Below are 27556 nucleotides of genomic sequence, written 5' to 3'. Positions count from 1 at the left end.
AGCCAGTAGACACATGGGGAGTCAGAACAAAACCTGGCTCAATGGATGTCGATATATTGTAGAAGTGTCAACACATGAAGATGAACTCCTCAGAATGATTTTTCTTTGGCATTGATTTGATGGTTGTATAAATTGGAATGTACACCACAAGTGTTAAGAATCTGTGCAAATGACTGTACAGATGACTGTGGATGATTACTGATCCGTGGTGGATTTTAATCATCATGTTACCATGTTCCATAGCTCCCCTGTCTCTGCGTTGTGGAGCACGTTTTGTCATCTTTGTGTGACAATGTCACAGTGTCACAGACTACTTTGTACTGTGTGTCAAAGGTTTAACAAGCATTTGCTTCAGTTAATGTGACTGTGTGTTTTTGTTGCCAACACAACACAACAGCCTGTGTAAGACTCTAAAATATAGAAATGTATGTATTGTAGTTGGTGCTTGTTTTCCTTGCCAAGGACATCCTCATGCTGAAAATCAAATGCTACCAAGTGCTTCCAAAGTGTTTTAACACCCCCTTCAATAACCTAGAGGAGTTTTAATATCAAACCACTGGTTATCCAATGGTATTTATTTGGTCCCTCTGTTGCAGAGAGAACATAGTATAAGCCCTTAGGTCTGCATTGATTATCAATGACTTTATCTTGAGTCTAACCATAAATACAGAATCATTTGATATATTGATCTTTCCTCTGAATTACGCCTGCAATCCTCAATTCACTTTCGAAAACTTATTTTGGATAACATAACCTCCCATTAACTCCCAAATCAGTATCTCTCCTCAGGGATTCTACTAAAGCAATAAGTTGTCCTCTATGAGAGTCAGTGTTTTGGAAGATTATCAGAAACAGCCATTGTAAATCCTCCATAAAACAAGCAAAGGCCTACTGAATCAACTGTACTGTTTTCCTGGTCATATCAAAGCTCATATTATGAGCATTACTTGCAGAACATCTTTGCTCTATTCATATCACCCATTTAAATGGAGTTTTAAAAAATATTTAAAAATTCATGGTTCAGTACCCATTGCTCCAGCTTAAAATAAAATAATAAAGGAATCAATGAAAATGCAGCTGGAGTGGAAATAACTTGACAATGCAGATATTTTTTCTCCTTTTCCTCAAGCGAAAAGGTTCACCTCTTTTTATGTGGCTGGCGCTGTCCTTATGGAATCCTTATTTCACTTGAACTCACTACATTAACTTTTACTCTGTAGTTCCCGGTTGATTAAATTAGTGATATCTGCATGAAACGACAGCTGATCCCGCTCTCCTCCCCTGCCTCGCCACACCTCTGATTATTTCCCCCTTTTTGTGGATGAATATTCATGTATTGTTGTTGCCAACAATAGACCATTCCCAGCTAGCACATTTGGTTCCTTGGAAGTTGTGGGAATGTACGTTTTTGGTTTCCCTTTGAAGCCATAAGTTTGGTAATACAGAAAAAAATCAGAAGAACTTCTGAGAACAGAAGTGAACATTTTACCTGGTCTGGGAATGTACATTTTTAGGTTGCAGGGAGTTGCTGAGAATGTTTAACTATGGTTCCCTGAAAGTTTTCCTAGGAGGTTTTATTAATGTTCTGAGAAGGAAGGTATTTAAATAACATTCTGAGAATATGTTTTTATTGTGGCATGGCATCAGTGAGATTCAAACCTATGATCTTCTGTTCTCTATCCATGGAATTATTCCACTGCACCACCAGGATGGAGCTCGCATGCCATGTTTTCTTTACTCATACAAAGCTGTTCATTTTAGTCAATTTAAACAGGCCCCATTTCAAAGGAAACATTTCATGCATCTTTTACATTTTTTAAAATGTGGCCTTTATTTAACTAGGCAAGTCAGCTAAGAACAAATTCTTATTGACAATGACGGCCTACCAAAAGACAAAAGGCCTCCTGCGGGGACGGGGGCTGGGATCAAAAAATTAGAATAATACAATATAAATATAGGACAAAATATACATCACGACAAGAGAGACAACACAACACTACATAAAGAGATACCTAAGACAACAACATAGCATGGCAGCAACACATGACAACACAGCATGGTAGCAACACAACATGGCAACAACATGATAGCAACACAACATGGCAGCAGCACAACATGGTAGCAGCACAAAACATGGTACAAACATTATTGGGCACAGACAACAGCACAAAGGGCAAGAAGGTAGAGACAACAATACATCACACAAAGCAGCCACAACTGTCGGTAAAAGTGTCCGTGATTGAGTCTTTGAATGAAGAGATTGAGATAAAACTGTCCAGGTCTGAGTGTTTGTTGCAGCTCGTTCCAGTCGCTAGCTGCAGCGAACTGAAAAGACAAGCGACCTGTGTGCTTTGGGAACCTTTAACAGAATGTGACTGGCAGAACGGGTGATGTACAGTATGTGGAGGATGAGGTCTGCAGTAAATATCTCAGATAGGGGGGAGTGAGGCCTAAGAGGGTTTTATAAATAAGCATCAACCAGTGGGTCTTGCGATGAGTATACAGAGATGGCCAGTTTACAGAGGAGTATAGAGTGCAGTCCTATAAGGAGTATTGGTGGCAAATCTGATGGCCAAATGGTAAAGAGCATCTAGCCGCTCGAGAACACCCTTACCTGTCAATCTATAAATTACATTTCGTAAACTTACATGGGTAGGATGGTCATCTGAATCAGGGTTAGTTTGGCAGCTGGGGTGAAAGAGGAGTGATTACGGTAGAGGAAACCAAGTCTAGATTTAATTTTAGCCTGCAACCAGGTGGTGAGGGTAGGAAACAACATCTCCACCCCGCTGATCCTCAACACTGGGGCACCACAAGGGTGCGTTCTCAGCCCTCTCCTGTACTCCCTGTTCACCTATGACTGCATGGCCATGCATGCCTCCAACTCAATCATCAAGTTTGCAGATGACACTACAGTGTTAGGCTTGATTACCAACAATGACGAGACGGCCTACAGGGAGGAGGTGAGGGCCCTCAGAGTGTGGTGTCAGGAAATAACCTCACACTCAATGTCAACAAAACAAAGGAGATGATCGTAGACTTCAGGAAACAGCAGAGGGAGCATCCTCCTATCCACATCAACGGGACAGCAGTGGAGAAGGTGAAAAGTTTTAAGTTCCTCAGCGTACACATCACGGACAAACTGAAATGGTCCACCCACATAGACAGTATGGGGAAGAAGGTGCAACAGCGCCTCTTCAACCTCAGGAGGCAGAAGAAATGTGGCTTGTCACTGAAAACACTCACAAACTTTTATAGATGGACAATCGAGAGCATCCTGTCGGGCTGTATCACCACCTGGTACGGCAACTGCTTCGCCCACAACCATACGGCTCTCCAGAGGGTAGTGAGGTCTGCACAATGCATCACCAGGGGCAAACTACCTGCCCTCCAGGACACCTACACCACCCGATGTTACAGGAAGGCCAAAAAGATAATCAAGGACAACAACCACCCGAGCAACTGCTTGTTCACCCCGCTATCATCCAGAAGGTGAGATCAGTACAGGTGCATCAAAGCTGGGACCGAGAGACTGAAAAACAGCTTCTATCTCAAGGCCATCAGACTGTTAAACAGCCATCACTAACATACTGACTCAAATTTCTAGTCACTTTAATAATTAAAAATTGGATGTAATGAATATATCACTAGTCACTTTAAATAATGACACTTTATATAATGTTTACATACCCTACATTACTCATCTCATATGTATATACTGTACTCTATACCATCTACTGCATCTTGTCTATGCCGCATTGCCATCGCTCATCCATATATTTATATGTACATATTCTTATTCAACCCTTCACACTTGTGTGTATAAGGTAGTTGTTGTGAAATTGTTATATTACTTGTTAGATATTACTGCTCAGTCAGAACTAGAAGCAGAAGCAAGCATTTCGCTACACTCACATTAACATCTGCTAACCATGTGTATGTGACCAATAAAATTTGATTTGATTTGATTTGAAAGAAGGACAGTGTACCGTCTAGCCATACTCCCAAGTACTTGTTTGAGGTGACTACCTCAAGCTCTAAACCCTCAGAGGTAGTAATAACACCTGTGGGAGGAGGGGCATTCTTCTTACCAAACCACATGATCTTTGTTTTGGAGGTGTTCAGAAGAAGGTTAAGGGTAGAGAAAGCTTGTTGGACACTAAGAAAGCTTTGTTGTAGAGCGTTTAACACAAAATCCGGGGAGGGGCCAGCTGACTATAAGACTGTGTCATCTGCATATAAATGGAGAGAGCTTCCTACTGCCTGAGCTATGTTGTTGATGTAAATTGAGAAGAGCGTGGGGCCTAGCATCGAGCCTTGGGGTACACCCTTGGTGACAGACAGTGGCTGAGACAGCAAATGTTCTGTCTTTATACACTGCACTCTTTGAGAGAGGTAGTTCGCAAACCAGGCCAAAGATACCTCAGAGACACCAATACTCCTTAGCCGGCCCACAAGAATGGAATGGTCTACCGTATCAAACGCTTTGACCAAGTCAATAAAAATAGCAGCACAACATTGCTGAGAATCAAGGACAATGGTGACATCATTGAGGACCTTTAAGGTTGCAGTGACACATTCATAACCTGAGCGGAAAGCAGATTGCATACCAGAGAGAATACTATAGACATCAAGAAAACCAGACAGTTGTTTATTGACAAGTTTTTCCAACACTTTGATAAATAGGGCAAAATAGAAATAGGCCTATAACAGTTAGTTATAACAGTTAGCACTCATTAAGATCAGATGTGGCCAATTAGTGGGCATGGCCCACACACTTGAACACACTTAACAAGATAGAGTATAGAGAGAGTTTTGTTGATGCTGAGAATGGAATGTATTTTAAATAATATTCTTAGAACTTTCTCAAAAGTTTTCTTGATATTTGGGGGGGAAAGTTTTCTTAATGTTCTCAGAACAATTTGAGAATATGACTTTAAATAGAAGCATGAGGAAATCTGTAGGAAACGTAATGCTGAAGTACTGAAATTCCCAAAGAAGGACACTGTTTCTTAACATTCTCTGAACTTTTTGATAATATTCTCAATTGCAAACCAGTTGGAGAACATTCCTCAAACATTATCAAAATTTAAATTAAATGTAACCATGTTTGAACTTTTAGTAAACGTTCTGTTAAAGTAGTGAATTAAAAGTAAAACCAAGAAAATTACTTTTTTTGTCAAGTTCTTTAAATGTGCTGAGAACGTTCGAAAGCAAATCAACTACCCTGCACCATTCCCATAAAGCTGTGAAAGGTTTTACTGTATTCAGAATAACCATAGGACAACCACACTCTCACCAAACTCTTAAATATATTGGGAATGGCAGCCACGCCTCGTAGGGGACACTTCCAGACTACTGTCGAGGTGCGGTGATGTTTTCTGGCGCTTTTACAGTCGCCAAAGCAACTCCCAGGTGGATGATACACCTTGATAGTGGATGATCCAGCCTACTTACGGAGGTGGAGATGACGTGCCTGATGAAGAGCTCCGGGCCTGTCTAACAGTAGGCCTGTCTGACTGACATTTCTCCCTGCCTGTCTATCACCGATGCTCCCGCCGCTCAAGCTACTGCTGCTGACTGCCTTTCTGAACTGCCTAAAGGCATCTGAAGCTGTGGAAGACCATCAGCCATGAAGTGACAGATCCCTACATTTGTTTTGGTTTTCAACATGACTTTGAGATTCTTGTTTGTAATAAAAAGCACTATATCAAATAAATGTATTATTATTTAATGATGTTGCACTAAACAGCTCAAAGCACTCCCAGCCAGAGTATCCCACACGTCAAACCCTGGGGCTATTGGGGAGGATGATCTACATCACACGAGGTTGGTGGCTCCTGAATTGGGGAGGATGGGCTCGTGGTAATGGCTGGAGCGGAATTAGTGGAATGGTATCAAATACATAAAATAATGGTTTCCGTGTGTTTGATACCATTCCATTTGCTCCATTCCAGACATTTATTATGATCCGTCCTCCCCTCAGCAGCCTCTTGTAACCTACATCTTCACACTGATTACTCCATTCAAAGCTTCATTTTCCAGCTTACATAAACAATGTGTCTTCTGCTCTCTACTCTCCACCACTGAATATAGTGAAAACCACCTTAGTTAGTATTGTCACGGTCATCATAATGAGGAGACCAAGGCGCAGCGTGATAAGCATACATAACTATTTTAATGAAAAGAACGAACACTGAACAAAACTAAACATCAGTGCGAGGAGGTACACTGGAGACCAGGAGCGCTGAGCCGGCACCCTCCTGCCCATTCTAGCCCAGCCAATGCGAGGAGCTGGAATAGAGCGCACCAGGCTAGAATGGCGCACTGGAGACACCGTCCACATAACACGGTGCCTGACCAGTAACAGGCTCCCCACAGTAAGCATAAGGAGTTGGCTCAGATCTCCGACCTGACTCATGCAATCTCCTCGTGTGCCCCCCCAAAAACAATTATTGGGGCTGCTTCTCGGGCTTCCGTGCTAGCCCACGTCAAGGATCCTTTACCGTCCAGCATTTCATCCCATGTCCATGCTGTCTGCTCCATCAAACACTGCTCCTCCTTTTCACGCTGCTTGGTCCTTTTACGGTGGATTGTTCTGTCACGGTCGTCATAATGAGTAGACCAAGGCGCAGCGTGATAAGCGTACATAACTCTTTTAATGAAAAGAACAAACACTGAACAAAACTATACAAAACAACAAAATGAACCATGAAGCTATATGACTAGTGCAAACAGGCAACTAAACATAGAATAACAACCCACAAACTATCCAAGGTATATGGCTACCTAAATATGGTCCCCAATCAGAGACAACGATAAACAGCTGCCACTGGTTGAGAACCAATCTAGGCAACCATAGACATAAAAACACCTAGACAAATTACTGCATAAACATACAAAAAACCATAGACAATACAAAAACTACACAAACCGCCCTTGTCACATCCTGACTTACCAAATAATAAAGAAAGCAAAGATAACTAAGGTCAGAGCGTGACAAGTATTGACATTATAATTAAATCACAATGAAACAGCTGTCTGTGTTACAGTAGCTGCCTAGTTAGTGCAGTGTCTTTAGCTAGCTTGCTAGCTTCGTTGTGCTAGCTTGCGAATAGGATAACGTTAGCTAACTAAACATTTGGCTATTGGCTGGCACTGGCAGTATGGGATTATAGAGAGTTAATTCAATTGTTGATTTGTCATCTTGCTAGTTATCTAGCTGTGGCCTGCTGGCTAGTATCAACAAGGGCTATCTACAAAATAGCAGCATTAGCGCATATGGCTTGGAATCTAGACCAAAAGCAATTCGCATGGATATGCATTTCCAAACAATGCTACTTCCACCTTCTGATTTGGAGTATTTTAACAAGGCTCAGTGGCTGACGACTTCCAAAGTATTTTCTCTGTGAACACAAAAGAGATTGACTGCTGACACACTGTACAGAGGTGCTCTGTACTGTCGGTAGGCAAACGTTTAACAATCCTAACATTTGTGTCTGAGCTTTAAACAGAACTCAGTGACCCCCTTGTGGTACGGTCAGGACAGAAGCCAACTCTTGTTGCTCTTGATTTTCATTCCAATCCTCCAGCCCTCCTGCTAGTTTGTGTTTGTTTTCTGGGGGAGATTCAGAGCGAGATTTGCTGAACAGAACTACAGTCATCAGCAAAACAGGAGATCAACCACTTGACTCTAGCGCCTCCATCTGCCCACCCTGCTCCCCCTCCTGCGTTTACCTTACTCCCACCAGTTGGCAGGCATGCTCCTGCTAACAGGCCTGGCAGGGAACACCCACCCCATTCCACAGGGTATTGTGACACCTAGTACACCTACAATTGGTTTACCCAGGGACATGCAATCTGCTCGTTTCAAGCGTACATATTCAGGGTTAACTACTCAAACAATGGTACAATTTGAATCTAGCCTTTGGTCCATACTCAGTGAACAGATTAGTATGATGCAGTGCTCTGTGTAGAAAATTATTGAAGTAACAATTAGACACACTGAGGATCAAAGCAGTGGATAGCCTTGTTGTTGTCCATTCATTAGGCACCTTGCAGTATACCGCATATCACCTAACAATGTAAAAGGTACTTGATGGCTCCTAACAGATATAGGAAGTATCCTGATGATAGTACTCCATAGGCCACTAGTGGTTAGAGCGTTGGACTAGTAATCGAAAGGTTTCAAGATCAAATCCCCAAGCTAACAAGGTTAAAAAATCTGTCGTTCTGCCCCTGAACAAGGCAATTAACCCACTGTTCCTAGGCCGTCATTGAAAATAAGAATTTGTTCTTAACTGACTTGCCTAGTTCTGGATAAGAGTGTCTGCTAAATTACTTAAATGTAAATGTAAATAAAGGTAAAATAAATAAAATAAAACTATACAGAGAAACAGAAAGGACTTTAACTGAAGGAGACAGAAGTGTTGTCTTTAATGGTCATTTGTCTGAACATCTAATCCTTGTGCTCCTTTACTTCACCTACACAAAGTATCTGTTTTGGCACCCAAAGTATTTGTACAATGGCATTTAGGTGTATTTCCTAAATGGAGCCTTGTCTGATGAGTTTGTGTGCAAATATACTTGCATATCTGCACCTCCTCCTGTGTTGGGTTCTCTGTGTAGCCTAGCCTATGTGTCACAACATTGGGGGGCTACTATTTCCATTATTTCTTTAATCTGTCAGTGAGGAGTACCATGGCTGAGGAGGACAGAGCCACTTCAACTGTTAGCCTGGCTCTGCTCTGGCTGATGACTCATGTGTGACTCACCTTTTTCTCCCCAATAACCTGGGAATCCTGCCCTAGATGGTTGGGGCTGGAGACTGTGCTGTGTTTTATAATCCTCCACTATTGGCTGCTTCCTCGTGCTGCAAAGTGGTCTGAAATATTTAGATGTTTAATCAGAGCTGCTGGTGATGCTGTATGGAGAGGCTGAGGCTCTCTGTAAGGTATTATTTGAGTGCCACTTCTGAGCATGTCTGACAGCAGTACAAAAGGACCTGACAGTGGCATGTCGCTGAAAAGGTTTGGTGTTTTTTTGTTGAATTAATAGCCTTGTGAATTATAGTGCAACATAACAGAAAATACTTTAGCGTCTGCCTCAGATCATTGCAGCCGTGAAGGGAGATCTGTGTGGATGATGAAAGTGGTTTGCCGATTAGTTATAGAATAGTCTCAGAATATTCTCAACCCTGTTTATGAGACAGTCACATAACAGGTAAACAACCTATGGCAGGGTCACCCAACTGGCAGCCCGCCTACGGGACGAATTTAACCAGCAAGTTTTTTATTTGGCCCCAATTATTATTTTTTTGTTGGGGGGGGGACATAAGATACTGTAAAAACACCAGCAAATCAGCTCCAAGTCATTTACATTGTGGAAATCTGCTCCAAAGTATTTCCACACATAATAGAGAGATATATGTGATCCTATACAAATGTAAGCAAGGTTTGAAATCATGCTTTAGTCCAATATTATATCTGTTTGGGCTTCTTGCGGTCAATTTGCAGTCTACAACGTATTTGTAACTATGTTCCATCCCCCTGACCATCCGCTCAAGAAAAAAATCTGCCCACGGCTGAATCTATCTGATGATGCCTGGCCTATAGTATGAAACTGAATTTGTAGTATGAAGCTGTGAATATTTCAAACAAATCCAATAGCTGTATATCAACATCAATAATAGTATGATATTTGACATGTTATTTTTTTCCCCCCAGAAAAGCAGTTTTCTCTCTGAAGCCCTGTTTTCTGCAGAGTCACCGGAGACCTTGGATCCCCTCTTCAAATTCCATGAGACTATCGCTAAGGTAAGAGACCATCTCTCAACTGTCTTGAGGCACTGTTATCCTTACAAGGGCTTTGCAAATGAAAACAATAATTCATGGACTGGAGTGGAGTAAGGAGCGGTGCTTAATTGAGACTGGCAGGTAGTGTGGTTGTGGAATATGGTTTTAGAAGCCTTTTCATGTGGTGTCAGACTATTCTGTCTTTTTTAGCTCTCTAAGCCAAACCTTGAGGCAGTAGCTAGTTAGGAACAAACATTGATATACAGTGTGCATCCTGCTTACTGTTCAGCTCTTCATTTTAATGCAAAGAAGATATTAGACTTAAGCCTGAATTGCTCTCCCGTCATGCTCACAGACTCTCATTCATCATCCCAAATGTGCCCACATTTCTGTCTCCAAAGTGTCAAACTGGTGTGCCGTTAGTATACTTCAATATTACTGTAATATGTGGACATTTTTCTTCTGTGTCCCTTCCATCCGTTTCTTCGGAACAAATTTCATATTTGTTAGAACAAGATTTATTTTATTTTTTTTAAATGCAGTTTCCTGCTACTATAGTCATTTACAACATTAACAATGTCCACACTGTATTTCTGATCAATTTGATGTTATTTTAATGGACAAGAAATGTGCTTTTTTTTCAAAAACAAGGACAGTTCTATGTAACCCTAACATTTTGTACACACACACACAACAGCTTACCATCTTTAGCCTATGGGCAGACTGACAGTCATCCTGTGGACAGACTGAAGGTCAGGCCTCTGTGCGACCCGACCCCCCCTTGTTGTCACCTCAGGCCAATTTTCATACGAAGGACTTTGTATCAGTGTCTGTCTCTAAGTGTTACTCTGTGTTACTGTGTGTGTGTGTGTGTGTGTGTGTGTGTGTGTGTGTGTGTGTGTGTGTGTGTGTGTGTGTGTGTGTGTGTGTGTGTGTGTGTGTGTGTGTGTGTGTGTGTGTGTGTGTGTGTGTGTGTGTGTGTGTGTGTGTGTGTGTGTGTGTGTGTGTGTGTGTGTGTGTGTGTGTAGGATGAGTGACCCAATGTAGTGTGTGTTGCTTTATTTAAAGCCAGCACTCAGTCATTCACGTCTTGACCAGACACTGATTGCTCAGCTAAAGGCTGGCTCCTGACAGCTTATTCTTTTTCCTGCCTGCTCTTTGTCTTCAGGAGGACAGGTTGCTGGTTGGGAAGCAGAAAAAAGGCCAAGCTTTTATACACATTTTTGTCTCCAGCGAGGAAGGCCACAAATATGACGGCAGAAAGAAATATGGCTGTCGTTAGAGCTCCTCATCACAGCCTTGGAGATAATGTAATGTGCCACACGTTGTTTGTGTGAAGTGTTAAGAGCTGAGGAAAAGAAAAAGCAATGACATAAAACATTCAGCAATAGTAGTACAATGGCAAGTGATAAAGGGGGTAGTGAAAATGAAAAGAGGCAGTCCAAGATGTTATTCTCAAATTGAAATATTCACATGGCGAATGTTGAGCATTATTTTAACTCCAATGTAAATTGGTCGTTGGGACTATTTGAGTGCAAGAGCTGTCGTCTGTGATTTATAATTCCGAGGACATGTTTGGAGATCTATCATATGTGAAAATATAATATTTTTCAGCTTTATGGCGGAAGGTTGAGAAACTTTACTGAATAATAAAGAGAAAAGATCTCTCGCTGGTGATTGTGACACCACACACACACAGTACAGCCACAGTGGTGTCAGAAAAACTTTGGAGAGGCAAGATTGTCTTATCAGGGGACTTCTCCTGATTTCGGGGGATTACACAGTGTGATACACAGCTGCCGGATTCACACAGCCACAGAAAAGACAGCAAAACATCTCTGTGAAAACTGCCAGGCCTCATCCTTAACCACAAAGGAAATAGTTCTATGAGAGGAATCCCATAAGAGGAATGGGATCTTTCCCCACCAAATGTGTCACAATAATCATTATAGTGTTGTAGCCACTGTTTCCCCATCTGTGAAATATATGTCATAATGTTTTGTATAGGAACATGTTTAGTCATGTGTCATGAAGAAGTAAACTGCCAGGCCACCATCACACTACCACCACCACCATGCTTGACCGTTGGTATGAGGTTATTACTGTGGAATGCAGGGTTTGTTTTTAGCCAGACATAATGGGACCCATCTTGTCCAAAAAGTTGACTCAAGTTTGCATCAGCAAGTTTCTTGGAAGACATATGAGTCAAAGTATAACTTGTTGGACTACATGGGTTCCATTATGTCTGGCGAAAACTAAACACTGCATTCCACAGTGAGAACCTTATACCTACAGTCAAGCATGGTGGTGGCAGTGTGATGGTTTGTGGATGCTTTGCTGCCTCAGGACCTAGACGACTTCTACTCTGTATCAGAGAATTCTACAGGAGAATGTCAGGCCATCCGGGTCAGGCAGGGTCATGGGTCATGCAGCAAGACAATGATCCAAAACACACAATTAAGTCTACATAAAAATGGCTAAAAAGCAACAAATCTAAGCCCAATTGATATGTTGTGACAGGGTTTGACAGTGTTTGCTTGAAAACCCACAAATATTGCTGAGTTAAAGCAATTCTGCAAGCCAGAGTGGGCGAAAAGTCCTATACACCCATGTGAGAGACTGACCAACAACTACAGGAAGCTTTTGGCTGCAGTCATTGCAGGTGGCACAAGTAGTTACGGAGCGCAAGGGGGCAATTTACTTTTTCCCACATGGGAATTGGGTGTTGTATAACTTTATTAATTAAAATAATTATACTTTTTATATTTGTAAACTCAGGTTCCCTTTTTGTAATATTAGGTATTGGTTGAAGATTTGATAACATTTAGTATAAAAAACATGCAAAAATAGAACATCAGAAAGAGGGCAAATACTTTTTCACAGCACTGTAGTTGCTACATAGCTCATTTAAATAAGTGTAAATACAGAGCTCATTCAAATCATTTAGCCATCTTCATTTTCAATGACAAAGATTTTTTCAATAATTCAAGATGTCTGATGATTTCAGGGACAACAGTACAAAAACAACTTACATTTACATTTAAGTCATTTAGCAGACGCTCTTATCCAGAGCGACTTACAAATTGGTGCATTCACCTTATGACATCCAGTGGAACAACCACTTTACAATAGTGCATCTAAATATTTTAAGGGGGGAGGGGGGGGTGAGAAGGATTACTTTATCCTATCCTAGGTATTCCTTAAAGAGGTGGGGTTTCAGGTGTCTCCGGAAGGTGGTGATTGACTCCGCTGTCCTGGCGTCGTGAGGGAGTTTGTTCCACCATTGGGGAGCCAGAGCAGCGAACAGTTTTGACTGAGCTGAGCGGGAACTGTACTTCCTCAGTGGTAGGGAGGCGAGCAGGCCAGAGGTGGATGAACGCAGTGCCCTTATTTGGGTGTAGGGCCTGATCAGAGCCTGGAGGTACTGAGGTGCCGTTCCCCTCAAGCTCCGTAGGCAAGCACCATGGTCTTGTAGCGGATGAGCTTCAACTGGAAGCCAGTGGAGAGTGCGGAGGAGCGGGGTGACGTGAGAGAACTTGGGAAGGTTGAACACTAGACGGGCTGCGGCGTTCTGGATGAGTTGTAGGGGTTTAATGGCACAGGCAGGGAGCCCAGCCAACAGCGAGTTGCAGTAATCCAGACGGGAGATGACAAGTGCCTGGATTAGGACCTGCGCCGCTTCCTGTGTGAGGCAGGGTCGTACTCTGCGGATGTTGTAGAGCATGAACCTACAGGAACGGGCCACCGCCTTGATGTTAGTTGAGAACGACAGTTTGTTGTCCAGGATCACGCCAAGGTGACTGTTTATAATATGATATTCAACCAATTAAAGAACTACATAAAATACACTGTGGTTTTGACTACTGGGCAACAATGCTGAAACCCGGAAATAGTTCAGACCCCTTCCCTTTTTCCACATTTTGTTTTATGTTACAGCCTTAAACCTAAAAATGGATCTACACACAATACCCCATAATGATGAAGGAAAAACAGGTTTAGACATTTTTGCAAATGTATAAAGAAACAAACAACTGAAATACCTTATTTACATAAGTATTCAGACCCTTTGCTATGAGACTCGAAATGAGCTCAGGTGCATCCGGTTTCCATGAATCATCCTTGAGATGTTCCTACAACTTGATTGGTCCACTTGTGGTAAATTCAATTTCTTGGACATGATTTGGAAAGGCACTCACCTGTTTATATAATGTCCCACAGTTGACAGTGCAAAAACCAAGCCATGAGGTCGAAGGAATTGTTTGTTAAGCTCCGAGACAAGATTGTGTCTAGGCACAGATCTGGGGAAGGGTACCAAAACATTTCTGCAGCATTGAAGGTCCAAGAACACAGTGGCCTCCATCATTCTTAAATGGAAGAAGTTTGGAACCACCAAGACTCTTCCTAGTGCTGGCCACTTGGCAAAACTGAGCAATCGAGGGAGAAGGGCCTTGGTCAGCGAGGTGACCAAGAACCCAATGGTCACTCTGACAGAGCTCCAGAGTTCCCCTGTGGAGATGGAAGACCCTTCCGGAAGGACTTACATCTCCGCAGCACTACACCAATCAGGCCTTTATGGTAGAGCGGCCAGACGGAAGCCAAACCTCAGTAAAATGCACATGACAGCCCACTTGGAGATTTCCAAAAGGCACCTAAAGGACTCTGACCATGACAAACAAGATTCTCTGGTCTGATGAAACCAAGATTGAGCTCTTTGGCCTGAATGCCAAGCGTCACATCTGGAGGAACCCTGGTACTATCCCTAAGGTGATGGCAGCATCATGCTGTGGGGATGTTTTTCAGCGGGAGGGACTGTGAGACTAGTCAAGATCGAGGGAAAGATGAACGGAGCAAAGTACAGGGAGATCCTTGATGAAAACCTGCTTCAGAGTGCTCAGGACCTCAGCTTGGGGTGAAAGTTCACCTTCCAACAGGGCAACGACACTAAGCACATAATGCAGGAGTGGCTTCGGGACAAGTCTCTGAATCTCCTTGAGTGGCCCAGCCAGAGCCCAGACTTGAATCCGATCAAGCATCTCTGGAGAGACCTGAAAATAGCTGTGCAGCGAAGTTCCCCATCCAACCCGACAGAGCTTGAGAGGATCTGCAGAGAAGAATGGGAGAACTCCCCAAATACAGGTGTGCCAAGCTTGTAGCGTTATACCCAAGAAGAATCAAGGCTGTAATCTCTGCCAAAGGTGCTTTAACAAAGTACTGAGTAAAGGGTCTGAATATTTATATAAATGTGATATCACTTTTTTACCTTTAATACATTTGCAAAAATGTCTAAAAACCTAGTTTTTCTTTGTAGTTATGGGGTATTGTATGTAGATTGATGGGGGGTGTCAATTTAATACATTTTAGAATAAGGCTGTAATGTTAAAAAATGTGTTAAGTCACACCCCTTGACAGTGCATTTGGAAAGTGTTCAGACCCCTTGACCTTTTTCACATTTTCTTACATTAAAAATTGGGGTTAAAATGTTTTTTTCTTTTTTTTCAATGATCTACAGAAAAACTAATGTCAATGAAAAAAAAAAATAAGATTCATGAAAAATAAAACACGAATATATCTTGGTTAGATAAGTATTCACCCTCCTCAGTCAATACACCTTTGGCAGTGTTTACAGCTGTGAGTCTTTTTGGGTCAGTCTCTAAGAGCTTTTCACACCTGGATTGTACAATATTTGCCCATTATTCTTTTTAAATTATTCAAGCTCTGTCAAGTGGGTTGTTGATCATTGCCATAGATTTTCAAACCGATTAAAGTCAAAACTTAGGAACATACAATGTCATCTTGGTAAGAAACTCCAGTGTATATTTGGCTTTCTTCTAGTATTTTGCCTGTTCTTAGCTCTAATCTGTTTCTTTTTATCAACAACCAAAAAAACTTGTCCTTGCTGACGACGAGCATATCCATAACATGATGCAGCCACCACCATGTTTGAAAATATGAGGAGTGTTACTCAGTGATGTGTTGAATTTGCCCCAAACAACATGGTTTGTATTCAGGACAAAAAGTTAATTTCTTTGCCACATTGTTTTGCAAGATCATTTTAGTGTCTTATTACAAACAGGATCCATGTTGGAATATTTCTCTGCACAGACTTCCTTCTTTTCGCCCTATAATTTAGGTTAGTATTGTGGAGTAACTACAATGGTGTTGATCCATCCTCAGTTCTCCTAACACAGCCATTAAACTGTTTTCAAATCATACTGGCCTCATGGTGAAATGCCTGAGCGGTTTTCTTCCTCTCCGACAACTGAGTTAGGAAGGAGCCCTCTGTCTTTGTAGTGACTGGGGGTATTGATACACCATCCAAAGTGTAATTAGTAACTTCACCGTGATCAAAGTGATATTCAGGGTCTTTTTTTTACCGTTCTACCGGTAGGTGCCCTTCTTTGCAAGGCATTGGAAAACCTTCCTGGTCTTTTTAGCTGCATCTATGTGTTATGAATACTCAGGGAGAAAAAGGTGTAGATTCACACACAGAGTGCTGCAGGTGTTAATTTTGCCTTCGCGGACTGACCCGACATTCTGCGTCGAGGCTGATGTCCAGTGGTTCTGTTCGGGGGTCGACCTCGAGGTTGGGGAGCGGGACGATGCAGACGGTTACAGTGTAATGCCTGAATCATTTCTGGGTCGAGAATGTCTGTCCTGATCGGGGACCCAGGACCAGTCATCAGGCCCATAACCTTCCCAGTCCACTAGATAGTGGATGCGACCTCTCAGGCGTTTGGAATGAAGGATGGCCTGAATGGCGTAGGCAGGTTCCCCTCCGATGTCCAACGGTGGGGGTGCACTGTGGGTTGAGACTGGAGGATGAAGAGGACTGGAGGTGACCGATTTTAACAGAGGCATATGGAAGGACGAGGAGATTTTATACTGATGGTGTAACTGGAGGTGGTACGTAACAGGGTTGATGCGATGGGTTATCTTGAAGGGACCTATGAACCGAGGACAGAACTTTTTTCAGGGGAGGCGGAACCGGATGTCTCTGGTAGAGAGCCACACACGCTGTCTGGGGTGAAAGAGTGGCATAGGTCGGCGGCGTCTGTCAGCAAAGCTTTTGGGTATCAGAGGCTTCCTGCAGATACCGGTGAGCGGTCTATGCACTGCTCACTATGCCAAAACCAGACGTTGACAGCTGGGACAGTACCAGGCTCCGCCTCCCAGGGAAACATGGGGGGGTTGGTAACGAAGTACACACTGAAACGGAGTAAGGCGGAGGGATGAATGCATGAGTGAGTTCTGAGCGTATTGTTGGCAGAGGTACTTCCCTATTTTTTGGTTCAGGCGTTCTGTCTACCTGTTGGTCTGGGAATGGTAGCCAGAGGAGAGGCTGAGAGTGACCCCCAGTCGGTCACAGAAGGCTCGCCATACCGCGGTCAGAGACGATGTCCTCCGGAATCCCATACAGATGGAACACCTGCTGGAACATACACTCAGCCAACTCCATACACTCAGCATTTGAAGTTGTTGAAAGCAGTCAGGGCGGTATCAGTCCATTGAAGGGTCCGCGTCTTTTGGCTGGTAAGGGTAGTGAAGGGAGCGGCAATAGAACTGAAGTTCCGAATGAACCGGCGATAGTAGGTGGAGAACCCAATGAAACGTTGGAGTTTCTTAACGGTATTGGGTTTGGGCCAGTTACTGATGGCGGTGACTTTGTTCTCATCCATGCTGACCCCTCCAGGTGTCAGTACGAAACCGAGGACGTTTTCCGAGGTTACATGGAACTTTTTTCAGACTTCACATTAAGATTATGGTCAAGGAGCTGTTAAAGAACCTTTTGCACATGTGTTCCTTCAGGGAGTGGGAGTAAATTAGGATGTCATCAATGTAGATGATGAGAAAGCATTTATCATATCCTGGAAAACCTTGTTCATAAAGGATTGGAAGACGGCGGGGCGTTAGTAAGGCCGTAGGGTATGACCAGGTATTCGTAGTACACTCGCGCGGTGATAAAGGCCGTGGGCATACTCGGAAGCTGAATTATGTCCTTGTTGTTCTATGAGGAGGTCTCCTATAGGACGACCGGAAGGAGAGTGATCGAATACCTCTTTGAAGAGGGTGTGGAAATGGGTCTCGGATCCGAGTTCTGTGCTGTTGGCAGTCCATATAACGGTGGCCCAATCCAGGGCTTTGCCTCTGAGTAGAGACAATAAAACCCACCCTGCTCTTGTCGGTGGCAAAGTTAGTGGGGTTGTGCTCAATGTATTTGCTGCATTGTATCAGAAGTCCCTGACATTTCCCAGGTGAACCATCATATTTTCCAGGCATGGATATGAACGAAGGAGGGTTATGGGTTACGATACCTGGTATTGGAGGAGTAGGGATAGGCTGGTGGAGAAGATGGCAGATTTCCTCCATATGCTCCTCTTGCTGGGTTAGGCACCGCTGAATCCATTAAGTTTTTAGGTGAGGTATTCTGTAATGAATACTCAGGGAGAAAAAGGTGTAGATTCACGCGCAGGGCGCGGCAGGTGTTAATTTCGCCTTCGCAGTAGGCGTAGGCAGGAATCGTGGTCACAAGCAGGCAAAGGTCATACACAGATCGACAAACAGGCAGGTGAATCAAAACTAGCTAAGGAAAGGCTTAGTAGAGTCAAAACGAACAATACCTCACAAATGCACAAACAGAATGAACTGAACTAAATAAGGAGCTGATGAGACAGGTGAGTAACTAACACAGGTGAAATCAATGAACAAAATGAAAGACATTCAAGAACACAAAGATACAGGGCTACGTTCAATAACATAATGAAACAGAACACAAGGTTGACTAAGAAAATAAATACAGAACCTTACACTGGGCTTCAAATTCACTACTTGACTGAGGGAACTTACAGATAATTGTTTGTGGGGGTACAGAGAGATCAGTAATCATTTAAAAAATCATGTTAACCACTATTATTGCAAAGTGTGAATCCATGCAGCTTATTGTGTGACTTACTAAGCACATTTTTACTCCTGAACGTATTTAGGCTTGTGATATCAAGGGGTTGAATATTTATTAACTCGAGACATTTCAGCTTAATTTTTTAAAATTAATTAGTAAGCATTTCTAAAAACATAATTCCTATTTGACATTGTGGCATTTTTTGTCTATATCAGTGGCATAAAGTCTCAATTTTATTCATTTTAAATTCAGCCTGTAACACAGCTAATTGTTTGAAAAGTCAAAGGGTGTGAATACTTTCTGAAGGCATTATACAGTATACACTGTATGCATGGTGCTCAAAAAAGGCGAGAATAATACATGTGAAGGCAAATTAGTTGTGATGATTCTTATGTGCATATTTCATTATCCCCATTTCCCTCATGAGCTCTCTGTGGCTGGGGCTTGTTCCCTGTTGCAAAGATGCAAGCTAGGTCTACCTCATTCTCTTTGTCTCTGAGGAGCTTTCTCATATTGTTCGCCAGGTAGCCAGGGGATTCTGTGCATAGCTTACCACTCCCTGTCCTCATTTGTCATGTGTGGTTTTGGCTCCAGCTGGTAAGGGGTGGCAGTAGGACTCTGTGTAGCTAATTTTTAAAGTATGAGGTGTGTTTGAGTCTGCTCCTCTCGAGTTGGCATGGCAGGTTGGCATCGATCATGCTAGCCCCAAATGCATATACACTCCATCACCCCTGCCAGTGTGTCCCCACTGGAGGCTGCACAGCACAACACAGCACAGCCACCTCAGGGCTGGAGAGACCAGAGGAACAGCTCTGGGCTACTGGGGCTCTCTCCATGTCCGCTGGCTCAGATTGGGAATTTCAGAGGAACTTTATGGGCTAAGAAAAAATACAGAGATTGGGCTAAAATGCTTCAGTATTTCCATTTCTCCATTATAAGAACCAGGATGTTAGACACAGAACTACAAACTATGCTATGTTTATCAGCATATGTAGAGAATCATTTATATTTGTGTCAAAACAAACTCTTTGGTTCTAGTTCTAAGGGAGAAAGAAACACATTGCATGAGTAAACATGTGAATGCAGAGCAATAGAGATTAACTAACTGCCATGGATCCTCTCTCAGAGAGAGCCAGATTGATGGAGACAGGGAAAGGCTCAGGGAGTTGAGGATTAGTGGAGCGTGCAGATTCCCCCAAGGACCCTCAGGTGCTCCAGCCCCTTACTACCGGACAGACGCTGCACTTATCTCATGTCACATTCCGCTCTGTCCTGTGTGAGCAACTGATATGTACCTGAGACCTCTAGACCATGGAGAAGAAAGCAGTGTCCTCTCCTGCTGTAATAGCATGCCATCCATCCTCTGTGGAAGCAGAGATAGAGAAATGGAAATAGAATAGTTATCTTGTACATGACTGCGATTATCTTGTACACATCTGAGGAGGAAATAACTGCCCCGATATTTGAAATGGAATAGGACAGACTTGATGATTAACCCTGGCCGTGGGTAAAGAACCCAACTGTGTTGGGACTAGGTTTACTGAGGAAGGACAGCAAAGAGAATCAGTGGAAACAAAGCAGTGGCGGACACAGAGAGAGAGAGAGTGCGATGGAGTCATTCTGATGGTGACTTGTTTAAATGAAGCTGCCATAGACTCTCTCCCAAGCAGCCTGGCCCTCTGAGGTGAATGGAAAAGCCCAGCAAGGTAAAGCAGAGTGGGATGTACAGTCAGTGTGTCACTCAGGAGACTGGCTGTCAGGGGCTGCATGGAGATGTGGGGCGAGGGGAGGAGGAAGTGGGGGAGGCGGACACCTAGGCACATTCTCTTCTGAGCCAGCCAGGAAGAAATTAAACTAGCCAGATAAAAGTGAAGGCTCTGCATTGTGCATATACAGACTGTGTAACTTGGACCGGAGGGGGAACAGGGAGAAGTGGTGGGTAGCCTTAAGTCAGCACTAACAGGTGAAGGTTGATGACTGATTCTGCTTGATGGACTCAACATCTCCATCGTCAATCTCCTAACCCGAAATCTGACAACCTTTCCTGCAATCTGTCCCGTCATACATGAGGTTTGGTCATACATTTTAAAGTGTCATTAGAAAATTAATCGGATGGTTCTGACAAGGGGTGGCTTCGTTTCTAACCCAGTGGAGCAGAGTGGTATAATATTAGAGAGAGGAAATTAATAGAGATTTTGTGGGCATTGAATAGAGAACTGGAAATTGCCATAGTTTTCATCACTAAATACAGTTGCTATACTGGTTTGATCCTTTCATGTACTTCTTACCTTGAGGGTACAGCAGGAAACTGAGAGAGTCAATAGAGAAAGTGTCTGTCATCTAGTTGGGGGTGGGGCAGCATGCAGGTCTGCCAAGGTGTTATAATGACAGGAGGCAGAGTACCATCTTGATTTCTCACCCTCTGGCTACCAGAGACACGGCGGCACGCTGAGACTGCCGCTGGCATGCCACACCTCCCTCTCTCCTCGCCCTCTGTATGCAGCCTGATACCTATACCCCCAGATCGACTGGGGAGTAGTGGGCTGTGTTAGGGGGGTTATAGAGAGCTTGACATGGCAGGTAAACTAAGCTGCGGCTAAAGAAATGTAATCAGAGTGCCAAGCTCATCTGTGTCTAGCTGTGTGAGGCTGACACACCAAGGCTGGACACCATTGAAAGACTCTCAACGTTATCATCTACAATTACCCTGGAAGATCCCTAAGGGGCAAAATGTGAAGTTCAAAAAAACAGATGAAAGTTAGTTTTTTTTCATTTGGATCAAACCTTATCTCATGTGTGGATAGCTCCAGTTGTCAGGATAAACTGTTTGTTGTGTCTTGGTAGAGATAAGAAATTCACACTTGAATGTCCTGCCATAACTTCTCTCTCTCATACCATAGAGGCTGCTTCCAGCAGGTTAATACATAGCAAAAAAAATAAGGTTTAAGGCTTTAGCAGGGGAAGGTTAAGTAGCAAGTAAGACGATCTATGTGACTAGCAGCCTGTCACGGCTACAATATTCATTGCCCTGGCTTCTGCCCTATTAGTGCAGCTTTGTTTTTCATGTTAGGAAATCACATGCACATTCTCACTTTATTTGAGCTCCATTTTAGCCAGACAGGTGCAGTAGAGGATGAAGTCAGTCTCTCTCACTAATATAAAGTGACTATTAATATGCGTCAGGGGTGCTCTGTCAGACTTACTCTCCTAATTGTCATTTATTGGTTTCTTTGTCAGTGCTGCCATGTGTAACTCTCCAAGATGTTCATTAGACTGGGAAGGAGAAATCACAAAAGCTTCACTTGTGAATTTGATATTTGACCGTATTCAGCTTTTTCCTCCACAAGTAGTCAAGGGAAATATTGGGCCTGATTTCTTTGTGAATATGCTGTACAGTCAAACGTGAGTATGAAATAGTCCCATTTAGATTTGTTTTGCATTAGATTTGCAATTGTTTTGTTGTTTCTGAAAATTGTCAGATTTTTCTATTTGACTAGGTTTAATAAGACCATGAACAGAACTCTGTTTATGTGGAATCCATTTTTACATACAGTATGTCTACTAAAGCATACCCACTTTCAAAATGGAGCTGAATATGCAGTTCTGTCCTTAAAAATGGAGATTAATTCTGTGAACTCTGACTAATTTTAGTTATGTGACAAAAGCAAACAAGTATGGTGTAGAGAATCATTGTACCATCTAAACTGCTGTGAAATATCTTTTCCATAACCAAAAATATAGTATTTTCTTCTTTTTGAAGCTGGAGTACAAAAACTGAAGGTAAAAGAAGCAAAAACGAAACAAAAAAACAGGAAGCATAGCACACATAGAACAGATCTAGAGTTTCTCAGATCTAGAGTTTCTTAGACTTGCTTTGAATGAGAATGACAGATCTATAACTCACATTTCTATGTGAATTTTGTCAAGTTGACCCAAAAAGTTACATATTGCAGCTTTAATATGGCGGTATTTTTAAGCTGATCAGTTTTACACACACATGTTCTGCTGCCTCTACTGCTGTTTCTTGCTCAATATTATGCTGTTCCATTTTCTTGAACCCACCCACCACCTGTTTGGTTTGGTTTCCTTCCTGCAGGGGAATTGGTACAGCGTACCTTGCTCACTTCCTGTAATTATTTTCATCTTAACATGATGCACGCTCTGGCAGTGAGATACCCAGAAGGAGCAGAGCCTGACGCAAAGACTAATGTATTGGAATGTATTGAGATCTTATCCAATAAATGGTTAAATGAATACGTGCCGTTTTCTGTCTGAACTGCTGTTGCTAGCACATTTCATTGCACAGGCGATATTTTCTTAAATTAGGTGAACTCTTAGAATTTTTGTAACCAGGAAATGACAGTGCAATTTTTGCATAGTGCATCTTTAAGGCAGGAAGTGTTTGTAGTATATGATTGGTGTGACGTCAGCTGAATCGTCAGCTGATGCATCGCTGATGCCAATCCTCGGGTTTCCTGTCTGAACCGGCTGGGCTTGATTAATATCAAAGCCTTTGTCCACTCATGTAGGCTACAGGAGATATAGGGTAAAAAGTAGGCAAAGGAGAAACCATGGAGGATATCAGACTATTTGCCTGGCTTACCTCTTTAAGAAAAGAAACAGGAGTTTAAAAGATTCCAGGTAGCTGGAGACTGTGGTGAATTCTCTTCACTCTACCGCTCAAGCCGGAGCCTAAATGGGGGAGTTTATTGCACCCTAATATATAACATGACGAGATGTCAAGGAGTCATTTTCCCTGACACACGGGGGTTTTACTCTCTGTTTTGATGGCAGTCTCGCCGACACGCTCCTTTATCACCTGGCTAACACAACTGGCAGACTCATTGTATGAGAGCTGACACAAGCCCATTTGACGTGCATTGTAATGGAGGAGTGTAATTTGTCAGCAGATCCAGTGCTGCCCAGACATCTCTCTCTCAGCAGAGTGCGGCGACAGTTCCCTGGGCAGCCCAACCTGGCCTCGCTGTTCATCCATCACAGTTCCTGATTAAACATCCCATTGCTCTCTGCTCTACTGAGGCCTCTTCATATCCACACATTGAAAGCCAAAAAATCAAGACAAGATGACACGTAAGGGAGTTATCCTGGAACATTTTTGAGCTTCAAATTTCTTCACCAATTCCCAAAGTCGTTTTTGTTAGGACTGTTCTTGTTTGATATGCTGGTGTGCATACCTCAATACAAGGATATATATACTTTCTACCCACAGGTTCTGTTATTATGTGAATAATTGTTCATCAAATGAGAACTAAGGCTGTGTATTGTTTATGTCATAATGCATAAGCAAAGCTTTCTTTTTTATTCATGTTAATTAGTCTTTAGAATTGGGACTGGGTTTCTTTGATTCAAGCAAATGTCATCTCTATTTTCTCACACTTGAAATGCTTCTCGTTTCTCTGATCCACTGTATTAGTCACTTCAGCGATGGACCCTGCAGTGTTTTTAGAAGTCCCACAAAAGCCAATTAAGAGACCCTAAACTGCATTTATTATTAGGCAAAATGGCACTTAAATTGAAATTGTAAAAAATATATGCAGACCTAAATCCTCATCATGAGTTCACCCTCTGCCTTTGCTCCTGAGGGGGAAGCAGTGTCTGTGCTCCCAGATTGAGCCCGTTGCGCAGCATTCGGCTCTCAGGCATGCAATGTCTTCAAAAAACCATCAGTGATTAATAATTAGCTAAACACAACGCAACTCCTCTCAATCGTGTCCATGCACACTATTGGATGAATACATACTGTATAAACAGCTCATTGCTTTTATCAATGGAACTTCCTCTTTGTTAGTGTCGCTTTGTGATGTTTTCTTCCTTCTTTTCTCTATGCAATTTTCTGTTTTCTTTATCAGAAATCTTCAAGATCTCCAGACCTTAGACATTGCATCACATGCACAAGATGAACAAAATCAAATATATATGGTTATTACCATGTAATCAATAGTACACTATCTGAGGAAATTAAAACATGGCTGCTGGCTACAACCATCCATGTTAGTCCAACCGACTCTCATTACTAAGGAGAATGGAATTGTTGATTGGGTGAGGAAGAACCTAGCACATCAAACCCTGGCCTATCCTGATTGGCTCATCCATCATAATTGTCTCTTGGAGCTGTGGTGTGATGTGGTGGGTGGATGAGTGAATTTGGAAAGTGGCACGGATGATTGGCAGTGGGCAAAGAGGTGCCATTTTATTGTGTTTTTAGGAAATGATATGTGAGATTGGGTCATGCCACTCCTCTCAGGGATCTGTCAGCTATGTTTATTAAAGAGTTCTGTCATCACGGCTCCTCCTTCTCTCTTGATGCCTCGTGATTGTAAATGACAGGAGCAGTGTTATGCAGGCTCTTCCCTTAAGGAGATACATACATGCACACGCCAATTATCCACCTCACTACTTTAACACTCACATACTCCTCTGTTTGATGTGTACAGTCATTGCTCCCCAAATGCTGTTTAGCCTTATGCACAGAAAGGATCTCATCAAAAGCTGCCAACGTTCTTCAGTTCTTCATCCACTTCCCTGTAGGTTTAAATGTATTAGTCCATGCACTAGTTTGGGCCCAGCATTTACAGAGACCCATTAGCATAGGCGTCATTGTCGTGCTAGCAACACACTTTGAGATGCTGGGCGACCATATGGTGCTGGGAACCACAAAGTGCATTTGATCCTTTTAATAGCAACCTTTCCTCTGTAGTGGGAAGAAGAAAAGAGACTTGGATTATGGTCCTGGCTTAAACCCAACTCCAAGTTTTCTTTGCATTTTAAAGCCTGCATGCCCTTCACAGTCTTTAGCAGATGCTCGAATCATGCATATTCATTCTTACTGCTATTATATCTGCTCTGAGACTCTGTCCTGTTTTGGAGAAAATTGTAAAAATGGAAAAAACATTTATAAATAATTGGATAGCCTTTACTTAAACCATCTGTCACAGTGCCTTCATAATGCTATCCTGGAACTGTATAGATGTCATTTAGGAGTCATAACAATGGATATTAGTTGTAGTTGGATATGGGAAATGAATTAGCTATGATGCTGTCATGTTGGGTGTTAGGGACGGATTTAGCTCATTATTAATAAATTGTGAAGTTGTGCAAAGTTTTTTTTTTCTTTTATATATTAACTTTGTTAGGTCTTGTGCATTAAAAAAAAAGGAAAACAAATGAGTTATTTGAAATACTCTCTACACTTCGATTGCACAGGTCCAGGTAGGCCTGCTCTTGTATTCATAACTTCTTAGCAGAACTTCTTAGCATACACAGCATACGCACTGACAAACACTCTGCAAATCAGCTCTCAGATACAACCCCCAATCTGTCTTCTTTATTATTTAACCCTTAACACACCCTGTGCCATCTGCTATCTTAATGAAGGGAGCAGAAGGCTGCCAGACATAGAATCAATCTTGCTGGAAATATTGCATGCATAGACAAGGATCTGCAATGGTCCACCAACCGTTAATTAATTAAGTGCTGTTTCTGGTAGCCCTTATTTTAAGGACCAACCAATAAGTTCCATTGAGTGATCTAACAGGGCTCTGGCAAATAAAAAGCACTAGCCAGGCACAATCACTGGCTCACCCAGTTTGTATCCCAGCGCATGACCAGACTAATGATGAGGTTGTCTTGGGGACTGTAGAACATGATGTGAAAAATGTTATAGTGGGACTGGAATTGTTTGCTTAAAAGCATATGTCACTCTATTGGTGCTATTGGTCGAAGTAAAGGTCATTTTTTACTTTCAGATATGCCAGTATTTAGTGAATTTGCCTGAACAGTCTTCTGGCATTGACCGACTCCCTCTTCATGTTATCCTATCATTTCGTTCAATTGAATTATGGCTAAAGGAATTTGCAGAGGACATCAGTTATTTTCCCAATCAAATGTTTGACTGTTGCTTAAATATGTCTGTGCATTTCCCTGCAGAAATGTTGCCCTCACGCTGTTCTGGGCTCTAGACCTAACTGATGGAAACTGTACATTACTAGTATCTACCATCTGTTCAGCCATCAACATGATGAAGCTGCGTGAAGATATTCTCAATCTGAGATCCTTCATTGTGGAACTGATTTAGCATCCTTACTCGATGTAGGTATCGAGTCCCTAAAGACTGTGTTAGCCCACTGAGGTTATATGCACTGTGTGAGCATCGTTCACCCAATCAACTCGTGTACTAATGGTTCAGTTGCTTAGATACTGTACTTTATTGATACAGCATGGGGATGCCTTCAACTTCTGTTGTTGTTGTCAATTTAATGTCATGTAAAATAAGTGAATAGGCTTAGATTATTGTCATAAAATTAGTCATTGTGTGAGGCTGGCCACCTCTTATACTGTGGTTGAAACCTGTGGCTTAGATTGTTTCATTTCTTAGTTGGACTTATTTTACTGTCACTGTTTATGACAATGCCGTTCTTGAGCTGGAAGTCAATTATATGGTTAAATACATTCTAGTCTTACACTAAACATAAAAAATATATAGAATGTTTCATCAGTCGTGTGTACTCATAAACACGGCCGAGTGCTGCACACTATATGCTTACATATAGATGAAATAGTTTTCAATTAAAAACCGGCGCAAGCAAACAAACAAGCAACAAAATAAAATACCATGATGCTCCTCATCAGTGGTTTGAAGGGTTAATGTCTCTGGTGTAATAGCCCAACCCTCTAAGAGACGAGTGGCTAAAAATTAAACAAGTTTTTGTACCTGAAAATAATGAGGCATTGCTATTGTAAATGTCTCTGAGTGTCTGTGGAGTGCACAGAAGTGTGTGGAATGGATCTCCAGTGAGGATGTCGACGTATTGGCTGGGCTGAGAAACAAGGGAAGGCAGGTGTGTCT

General features: G+C 42.4%; 1 protein-coding gene across 2 annotated transcripts in view; it reads left to right on the top strand.

The window, feature by feature from the left end:
• The window catches only part of LOC123996922 (inactive N-acetylated-alpha-linked acidic dipeptidase-like protein 2), a 294216-nt gene that overhangs the window by 242551 nt on the left and 24109 nt on the right, over positions 1–27556 (top strand). For both annotated transcript variants that reach the window (XM_046300766.1, XM_046300765.1), the window contains one exon: positions 9726–9815. In XM_046300766.1, the coding sequence (XP_046156722.1) occupies positions 9726–9815 (90 nt within the window). The remainder of the gene's footprint in view (positions 1–9725; positions 9816–27556) is intronic.

Source organism: Oncorhynchus gorbuscha, linkage group LG15, assembly GCF_021184085.1.
Source record: "Oncorhynchus gorbuscha isolate QuinsamMale2020 ecotype Even-year linkage group LG15, OgorEven_v1.0, whole genome shotgun sequence".
Lineage (NCBI taxonomy): Eukaryota > Metazoa > Chordata > Actinopteri > Salmoniformes > Salmonidae > Oncorhynchus > Oncorhynchus gorbuscha.
Note: the sequence above shows the minus strand (reverse complement) of the source record. Positions and strands in the feature narration are given on the sequence as shown.